General features: G+C 36.6%; 2 protein-coding genes across 3 annotated transcripts; one reads left to right on the plus strand and one right to left on the minus strand.

The window, feature by feature from the left end:
* Nucleotides 1–1,392: 1,392 nt before the first annotated feature.
* LOC137726059 (uncharacterized) lies at nt 1,393–3,787 on the minus strand. 2 transcript variants are annotated; one of them, XM_068464919.2, is made up of 5 exons: nt 3,621–3,787; nt 3,450–3,542; nt 2,135–2,205; nt 1,973–2,035; nt 1,393–1,856 (listed from the first exon to the last, which is right to left on the minus strand). In XM_068464919.2, exons 1-5 carry the CDS (start codon nt 3,736–3,738, stop codon nt 1,485–1,487), a joined length of 717 nt encoding a protein of 238 aa, XP_068321020.2. In that variant the 5' UTR covers nt 3,739–3,787; the 3' UTR covers nt 1,393–1,484. The 2 variants fall into 2 exon arrangements, with proteins under 2 accessions (XP_068321020.2, XP_088550783.1); XM_088694657.1 differs by lacking the exon at nt 1,973–2,035 and having other exon boundaries at nt 3,621–3,775.
* Nucleotides 3,788–6,487: 2,700 nt separating this feature from the next.
* On the plus strand, nt 6,488–7,795 carry LOC137724899 (uncharacterized). The gene has a single exon (XM_068463550.2). The coding sequence runs from the start codon at nt 6,488–6,490 to the stop codon at nt 7,793–7,795; it is 1,308 nt and encodes a 435-aa protein (XP_068319651.2).
* Nucleotides 7,796–9,884: the final 2,089 nt, after the last annotated feature.

Below are 9,884 nucleotides of genomic sequence, written 5' to 3' on the forward strand. Positions count from 1 at the left end.
TCTTTTATTTAAATTATTGAAAGGCCGAAAGAGCAAAGTTTAGGGGCCCGCTGCTAGGCCCAAATTTTCTCGGCCTATGAGATGGGCTAGGGCCTTACATATTTGACATAGGGTGTGGCCGGCCCATTTTAAAGGACATAAAATAATGGTTGTCTTGCGTTGCACCTTGTTAATTTATTGCTTGGTCTTGTAGTTGTGGGTAGGTAAGCAAGATATATGATTAATATTGAGGGGTAAGCTTTCTTGCATATATATAAGAGAAAATTGTAGCAATAGTCCTTCAACTTTAACCCAAATGGAGCAATGGTCACTCAACTAAAAATTCATAATATTGGTCCCTTAACTCATCAAAACATGCAACTATGGTCTTTTTTGTCAACTCTGTCAAAATTCTGTCAAAATAAGTCATGTTGGAAGGACCATCGCTACAATTGGGTTAAAGTTGAGGGGCCATTGCTCCAATTGGGTTAAAGTTGAGGGACTATTTCTCTAATCGGGATAAAGTTGAGGGATCATTACTACAATTTTTCTCATTTGGATTTCCATATTAACCCTTGATTCAGCCTCACGTGCATGACATGTAACTCATTTTGACGAAAGTTCTAACCAAGTTGACAAGAAGGATCATAATTGCATGTTTTGATGAGTTAAGGGACTAATAGTTATAGATTTTAGTTAAGTGATCATTACTCCAATTGCGTTAAAGTTGAGGGACCATTGCTACAATTTCCTCTATACATAATGCTTGAATTCTTTGTTATTCATATCTAATACTACGGTCTAGTGGTATTCCTTTTCACTTTGTAAGTGAAAGGTATTAGGTTCTATTTTCGTGAAAGATGAATTTGAACCACATTATCCCTTGTACAAAATAAATAAATAAAAATTATTACAACTAAATCCCTTTGTTTATGGGGACGGGGATAGGGATGGCAAAATTTTTGTAGAGCCAGAGATGGCAGGGCAAATCCGACTCCGGCCCGACGTGTTGTCATCCTAGGGACGTCGATGTAGTTGCCCTTGTAACTTAAATTTTAAGTTTCCTCTATGTGGTATTTGCCAAATGCATGACAATGTTGCCAAAGGATTTTCTTCTACATTTTAAGCGTTGTTCATTCGATGTTGGAAGAAGTTGCAATGCATAGATTCACCTCGAACTGTATACAGTTTGAGTGGGAGAAGAACTTATCAAAACTGATAAATTTGCAGTACAATTACCTTTCATCATAAAATTCATCGACAAACATCATACTCAGAAGGATTCGGGTTTAACCGTGAAATTACATATGAAATCACATTAACAATATAATGATATTTTGTACTCTTCATACAACTCGCTATCTCTTCCAGATTCTCCCAGAATCATTCATCATATGCCCTTGTTACTGTCACTGTGTGAAAGTCTTAAGAACTGCCCAACTATTACAATAAATTGATAGTTCCATAAACATTAACTCTATATATAACTAGATCACACAAGACTTTCATGAGAGCTCAACAATTTTCAGTCGTTTTTGGGACCGATTGTTACCAGCATCTTCACTCAAAGAATTATCTTTATCCGACTTGCGTGTTTTGAGTCTTGCATGAGAGGTTGTTTTCTTATCCTCTTTATCAATTGTATCATCTTTGATTTCATCACTATCTTGGTCGTCATTATCATTGCTGCTACTATCATCGGAACTATCTTCATCGTCACTATCATCGCTGCTGCTGTCATCATCACTGCTACCCTCTGATTCCTCTCCGCTACTGTTTACGACCAATGGTATAACAGGCTGACAACCAACAATTGCAGATTCAGCAGCAGCCACAGCCTCAGGAGTTTGAAGATCAGCAACGCCCAGCATCAACTCCTGTCAATTCAGATCCACCCACAAATCAATTATTATCCAAGGGCATCAACAATCTGTGAGCGTGTATGTGTATGTGTGTGCATGCACGAGAGCAAGAGTGAAAGAGAGATGGGGACCATATTAATGACTCGAGATTCATTTCCAGTGAGCACTTCAATATCATAGTTTTCTGGATTATCCTACATATCAGTAAATGAGAAAACATAGGTTATGTGTTTTAAAGGATGTTAGAATTGGGATAAACAATCTAGATTTGGTTGCAAGATCAATATGCCAACCTTTGCATCCTGCTTTAGTCGTTCGTTTGCTTCTGATATGACTCCCAAGAAGTCCCTTACTTGTCCCAAAACTGCAGCCCAAACAAGCAAATAATGTGAACAAAATTTTGCAAGGTACTTCTAACAAAACAATACTACAAATAAAACAGAAGCAGAGAATCACAAGTACATGATAAATTGAAAACTTATGTTTGAGCCAAAAAAAGGGGCAAGGCAAAACAGTTTAGAACATCTGTCTCTTCGGCCTCAGATTTGATACTACAACATTCTCTAATCTATTTCAAATTTCTATCGTCACCATTTCTGATCATCAATGAAGACTTCAGTTGCCTAAAACAACTAAATGCTTGGGGCATAGGCTTGCCCAATTGCAGAAATCCTCTAACCTGAGATCATGCCACACATTTGATTTTTCTCAACGCTAAACCATTCTTACGACCCCTTCACGACATACACAATCATCAGCTAGCGTATAAAGCATCACATTGACTACTAAACATTTGTGAAAATTCAGCTAGAACTAAGTAAAGCAAGTTCTCTAATGAAAGAGAGAACGAAAAACTAATTGACATGTAAAGGTAGAAATTCTCTACTGAACCGGAAAAATATGAATAAGGAAACAATGTATGAGAAACAGAATTCCAAGGTAAGGTATGTAATTGATTGTAGTGGATAGACATGAACAGAGATTTCAAGCCAATCTCAAGCCGACAATGAAGTACTTACTACCCTCTAGCTCAAGCAAGATTCTTGCCAATGAACCAAAAGAGGAAGAAAATAATAACACCAGGGGCTAAGAAAAGGTAAACAGCACAAAAATAATCCCATCTCGTCGAATTAAACTATGAAATTTCAGCGCAGGTTTATGAAGGATGAGACTAACCCAATGACAGGAGACTTGAGTCACACCCTTCTAAGTTATAAGTTATAACTCAAACCACTACAACTTAGTAACTTAGCAAGTTCGAACACAAAATATAATACAGGAAATGTAAAAAGGAGACAAGCAGCACAGGCGTTATGCTGATTAACTGATTAGCGTCGAGACCTTGTATAAAAGAAATTAAGCATCCATCACCAAATTATAGACCCATTTGAGAATTAAACATTATTTAGCCGGCCAAGTAGAAACCAACAGAGAAAATTACCAGCTGGAAAATAAAAACATTCATATATGTGCCCATCATATCAAATCGATCTCAGATTCAATCTCTTACCAAGAACCCACAATTCAAATTCCTTTAAATTGAAGTTTTCACAATTGAAAAAAAAAAAAAAAAAAAACCCCAAATTTAAATGGGAAAAAATCGAGAACCTTGGCTTTTGGGAAGAGGAAGAGCAGGGCCGAGTTTCCCTTCGGGTTGGGCTTTCTTCGTTGAGGCATTTTTACAGACAAGTAGCGTGCTTTCTGCAAGAGAATACACCGAGTAAGCTACATGAGTTTCCACAGAAAGCGAGCGAGAGAGAGAGAGAGAGAGAGAGAGACCTAAAGGTGAAGTTGAAGCCTTTTTGTGCTCGAATTGCAGAAGGTCCTTGCTTGTATTTCCCATCTTCCTCTCTGTCTGTGCACTCAAAGGGCTTAGGGTTTTTGGCTGCGACAACATTTAACGAAACGGCAATTTTTATTTTCTTTAATTCTAATTTTGCTGCATTAGAATTTTAGATCATGTAATGGGCTTGATTAATTCACAACCCTAGGGCCTTCAGACCATTTAATCACTATGGGCCTTTTTTTCTTAAAATATGGACCTTTCTTGATTGGGTCACCGTTCTGTCATCACATTTTTCAGGAAAAAGATTGTTTAGCGACGTTTCGTGTTTTATCGTACTCGTGTCGGGTGAAAATATTCCCACCACAAATTCAATCTCTTAACAAACGATATTCTCTACAATTAAAAGGAGGGGGTTCGGGTTAATCTCACAATGAGCTAGAAAATGTCAATCTGTTCATAAATTTAATCTTATGGTATTTGTCAATTTTACTCATTAATTTTTTTTTTTATTTTGTCGATAGGATATAAAATTTTAAATATACCGCATTATGCAACATTTATAAAAACGTGTATTGGAGTGTTAAATGTCGTGAATAATCAAGAATCCGACCAATTAAGAAAGAAATGTATTCTTATCATGTCAACTCGTTACATATCTGACTTAATAAGGCCAAATACAAACCCTTCATGAAACATGATTTGTGTACTGTTATCGTCATATTTAATTTTGTCAGTCTAGTAGGATCACCCACCACTTCTTATGCAGAATACGGGATGAAAAGATCATTAATGATATATTTAAATCACTAATTAAAGATAACAAAATCATTATGATCCGTTAATTTAATAGCACCTAATACTTTATTGTAAGTCTTGAGTTCAAATCTCATGCACAACAGGCACTCGTTGATTAAAAGTATATAAAATCTCATTTACCATATTTAAACTAACAATCTGCATGATCAAAGTGGAAATTGGTGCCACTAAATTAGAATAATTATTGGAAAGCCCTTTAATTTTTTTCATGGAAATCAAAATAAAATTAAAAAAAAACAAGGTTTTCTACCACTAGAGTAGTCAGAGGCCCTACGAATACATCCTTTGCCTTTTCTTTTAAATTCAATATAACCAAAAAGTGAAGAAACATTTTGGCATCTTGCAAAGGAAAAACATGCCATATGCCAAAATTAATTAAGAGAGTTTATGAATATTGATCATGTACCGGATTCTTGGTCAAGCTTTAAACTCCTTGTCTTGCCATCAGCTGAAGCGTTTACATGGCTAGGTGAAACAACGGAGGCATCTACGATGCGAATCGATATCAAGTAAGAAAAAGCCCAGTAAAGATGATAATCCTGTTATTGTCAGTCATGGTTTTGATTCTGGTTTCTTGGAGGTATTGAGTGCATGGGAGGCGGAGTGGAAAATGCATGGGAACAAAGAACATTCAATCATAAAAGAGAAAATGTGCTTTTCTATGAGGAAGAAAATGGGCAAGATAGCAATCGGCTCAATTGGATGTTGAGGAAAATTAGAGTACATAACTCTAGCACAAGTGTTGGAGAAACAAAACAAGTAAACAAATTACTTGTATTACACTCACAAAATATTACAACACAACAATTCTTAAAGACACAATTTAGAAGTTATGACACTCTCTCACTTTTTAGAGACAAACTCTAAATCACTCACTCCACACAAAACTACTCTTGCTTCTCACTCTCACTTGGTTTGCTTGCCTACTTGCTACTCTTACTTTCTTACTTAGTTGCTTTCTTCCTTCTCCGTTTTTAGTTTCTCTCTTCTTAGTTACTCTCTCTTGGCTCATTTCATCCTAGTAGCAATAAGTTGTTCTAGACTTTTCTACAAACAAAAACATTTTTCTAGATTTCTACTTCTTTACACAAACAGCCCACCAACATGCGCTTCACATTTTACTAACCTTCTAGTTATACTTTGGTGCTAGAATTGTCTAGCATTTTCAATGCATGCACTGCCACCTCACATGCATATTTGAACTAGAACAATTTAGTTTTTTTGTACCAACTGATCTTAATGAGCTGGTGTTAATTTTTAACATTGGAATTTTGGTTCATGAACTAATTCATGAGTATTAGTCTTTGAATTACTCGCAGTGTGAAGTAATAGTCATTTTGAGAAGTTATTGGAAGTTCCATCCAAAATAAGAGTTTTAAAGGGGGTAAAAAAAAATTGAAAGTTCTAATTATATTTCCCAAACTAGTGTTTTATATTGTAACAAGTTCAAGTACTATTGCTCACATGTTTATAACTCAAGCACTAAGACTTCAATTAGACTAAAATTTAGGGACTGGTCCAATTATCTCTTTATTAGTGTAAAATATTGTTGTTGGATAAAATAAAAAAAATAATAACAAAAAAAAAAAAAAAAAAAAAAAAACAAATGCCAGCACCGGAGATGGACTCTTGGAGGCGAAGGAGCCCAAAAACTAATCTGATCTAGTTTATCGTCGCAACTTCTCCTAGGCGGGCGGTTCCAGCAATGACCTTGGAAAGGTGTTTCAGCTGTGGTGTTCTGTAAAAGGGGCGGAAGTTGTCTGAAAAGAGGGTCACAACATCGTCAATCTTATGGGTCTTTACGTCCGGTTCCATAGCTGCAACCGCGTCTTTCCAAACGAAAAGGTAGTCTTTCACTAGGACTAGGAAATTTGCTAAAATTAAGAGAGAAAAGAATAAAACACTGTAAATAAAGGAATTTCATTCCTACATGGATATGAATAACTATAAGCTGCAGTCCTATAAATAGAGCATTGACATCCCAGAATTGAATATCGACCATTTATCTTTCTTTAATCTTTTGTGCATATAATTAAAGAGAGGGATGAGTGATCTATTTTCGGTTTATCAAAATTTGGGTGACTACCGCTTTTTGAGAAGCTGGTTCCCTTTCTTCAAGCTCAAGAAACTATTACCTCTTGAATTCTTCAAGACATCAGACGTTGAGTATTGTAGGTGGCAGAGAACACATGGTGATATCTTGGAGATTGTTGTAAGGCGCCTGAATTTAAGTGATCGAATACGCTTAGGCTTATCATGCAAGTCTTGGGCGTCAGTTTGTATGCCGGGAGACGTCCGTGGTGCTCAAGAGCTCCCCTGGTTATTGCTCCCTCGAATCTGTGACGACAGCATGAGGTTTCTCAGCCCCTTCGATGGCGGCAAATTTCACAAGTTGAGGGTGCCAGAGCCAATACAAAGAGGGAGGTTATTTGGTTCTAGTAAAGGGTGGTTATTTATGGTCAAAGAAAAGCAAAAAGATATGTTTCTATTCAACCCTATTTCGGGAGCCCAACGCCAACTTCCATCCTTGACAACAATTCCATCTTTCCAAAATTTTGTAGAAACAAAAGCATGGAAACTTCATGGTGCCTCCAGTTTCTGCATTCATACTGTGTTATCTACCTCAGATGTCGATCATCCAGGATGCATGGTGGCGGCAATTTTTGATTCGCATGTATTGGGTTTATGCAGACCTGGGGACAAAACATGGAGTGTCTTTGAGGTATTAGATGAAAATGAGGGTCATGACCAGTTATTGTTTTCCAGTACAGGAAAGCTATACTCTTTGGTGACTAGTGAAACTAAGAATGAGCTTATTGTAGCTCACAGCTTACAATTTGGAGATGATCATGCAGTGGAATTGATGTTGATATATGATAATATCGAACCGATTGAACCAGACATTTATCATCACGAGTGCTACACAGTGACGTACAATGGCGCATGGAAGTCCTTCTTATTGGAATCAACCAACAATGAAGTCCTGTTAATCCATAAATGGCATCATATTTTTCAAGCTCCAAGAAACGCGGACAATGAGGATGGTTTTGATCAGGTGGAACACAACTTTGATGATAATTATCAAGATGACCAGGATGATGAGGAGGAAGAAGAGGAGAATGGCAAATATTTCAGCGACAAAGAATTTGACATTGATACTGAAGAGGAGAATGTCATATATTCCAGCGATAATGAATCTGACATTGATAGCGAAGATGAGAATGCCATATATTCTAGCGACAATGAATCTGACATTGAAGACAAGAATGCCATATATTCTAGCGACAATGAATCTGACATTGATAGCGAAGACGAGAATGCCATATATTCTAGCGACAATGAATCTGACTGACATTGATAGCGAATACGAGAATACCATATATTCGAGCGACAATGAATCTGACATTGATAGTGAAGACAAGAATGCCATATATTCCAGCGACAATGAATCTGACATTGATGACGAAGATGAGAATCTCAGATATTATAGGGCAAGTTGCTTTTGTGTATTCAAAATTGACACTGAGAGAAGCAAATTTATTGTTGTACAAAGTTTGGAGGGCCAAGTATTATTTTTGACTGACTGTTCTTCCTTCTCTCTTCGGGCGAGTGATTTTAGAGAGTTAAACAGCAATTGCATTTACTTTGCTGATAATTCAACCCATTCAGTAGTTCCAAAATTATTTACATATCCTGACATCGGCGTCTTTTCTTTAGATAATGGAAGATTTGAGAGATACTTTATCAAAATTCCAGCAGGGCTTCGGACCATCAGTTGGATTGTTCCAAGTCTATGATACACAGACGATTTTGGGTTACATATCTAAGCATTAACTACTTTGTAATTTTTATCTTTTTATTAGCCAACTTGAATTATTTATCTACTAATTATTATTTTACATATAATTATAGTTAAGTTAAGTTGAAACTTGAACCAAGTTTTATCAAGTAAATAATCATCTTCATCCTCAAGTTTCATGAATTCTTGATGAGTAGAACAAACTGCCCCCGTTTTACTAAAGTTTCATGAAATCTTTCTCCAGCCTTCGGATTCCTGAGAGTCAATCATGACCTTTTATTTCTTAGACTACTAATAGGCTAACCTATTAAAGAAAAATTGGACTAAAGGATGATAAATTTGACAGAGGAACCAACTCCGTAATTAACTGTCGCGTAATCAGTTGGAGAGCATGGTCAGCGAATCAGTTGGAATCTGTTATAATCCCAACACACCGCCCCATTTCTGTTCATTCGTCCTTTCATCTCCGAAAGCAAGCAAAGTAGAGCTCCCGATCAATTTCTTGATTTTTCAGCTTTTCACCACCGCCACCGCCGCCGCCCACCCCATCAATCACCACCACCCTTGCCCACCCCATCAATCACCCTCTCGAGTCAAACACCTGGTTGTTTCAATTCCAATGACATGTGACTGCAAGGGCCCTCCAAAGATGAAGATGCCGTCACAAGGGAAACTGTTGAATAGGGTTGAAGAATGCGGCGAGAAGAGGGAAGCTGCAAGAAGAAAAAAAAATCAATCTGTAGTCAGGAAAAGAGAGAGACCAAGAAGATGAAAGGGAGTAGGATTCTCTCCCTTTTTTTTTTCCCCTCCTTCTCTCGTTTCCTCATTTCCTATTTAAACGATTACAGTTAAGTCATGTTAATATTTTATATTATTTTAATAAAATATAAAGATAAAATAAAAAATATGAAAGATGAAAATGGAAGAGAATGAAAAAATTAAAAAATTCAAAAAAGGAAGAAAATCCTAATCCGAAGATGAATGCATGCAAGATGATCTTCCTAACAATAATTAAAAGAAAAAAGAAAAAAAAAAAGGAAGAATCCTAGTCCAAAGATGAATGCAAGCAAGATGATCTTCCTGACAATACGTTTCATGCTTTTACCAGTCAATACATATAGTCTAGGCTTTAACGCCGAGCCCTAGCCCCTTGTATCTTCTGTCATTAGCCTCTCTTTCCCATTTCTCTCTTCTTTCTTGGAAGAGGATCTTCTGAGCTTAGGATATGGATCCTCCTAACTACAAAATTCAGACCGTTCAAATTTAATCTAACGGTTGCAATTATTATAATTTTTAGAAGACCTTCCTGTTTAGAATCGTTGGATTAAATTTGAACGATCCGAATTTTATGGTCAGGACGATCCTCTCCTGAGCTCAGGAGAGGATCCTCTTCCTTCTTTCTTGACATGTCCAATCACTTTTCCACTCTCTCTCATGCCAAACTCACAAATAAGTCTGACAAACAGGTTGTGTTTGTCATGTTCGTGTTATTTTGTGTAACATATGTTATCATAAGGGGTCGTGTCATATCATACTCATAATCTTAACGAGTTCTTAACAAGTCGAATCACTTTACTCGTTAAAATTAATAGGCAAAATGATCCGATCCGTTTAACTCGTTAAGAATATATATATATATATA

The sequence above is a fragment of the Pyrus communis genome, chromosome 5 (assembly GCF_041283825.1).
Source record: "Pyrus communis isolate YQ-2024b chromosome 5, ASM4128382v1, whole genome shotgun sequence".
Taxonomy (NCBI): Eukaryota; Viridiplantae; Streptophyta; class Magnoliopsida; order Rosales; family Rosaceae; genus Pyrus; species Pyrus communis.

Excerpts from the sequence above, each read along its gene's own strand:
- LOC137726059 (XM_068464919.2), bottom strand. The coding sequence starts at position 3,738 with ATGTTGTCGCAGCCAAAAACCCTAAGCCCTTTGAGTGCACAGACAGAG. Across the intron at positions 3,543-3,620 it reads GGCTTCAACTTCACCTTTAG|AAAGCACGCTACTTGTCTGT; the intron begins GTCTCTCTCTCT and ends ATTCTCTTGCAG. Across the intron at positions 2,206-3,449 it reads TCCTCTTCCCAAAAGCCAAG|TTTTGGGACAAGTAAGGGAC; the intron begins GTTCTCGATTTT and ends TTTGGGCTGCAG.
- LOC137724899 (XM_068463550.2), top strand. The coding sequence starts at position 6,488 with ATGAGTGATCTATTTTCGGTTTATCAAAATTTGGGTGACTACCGCTTT.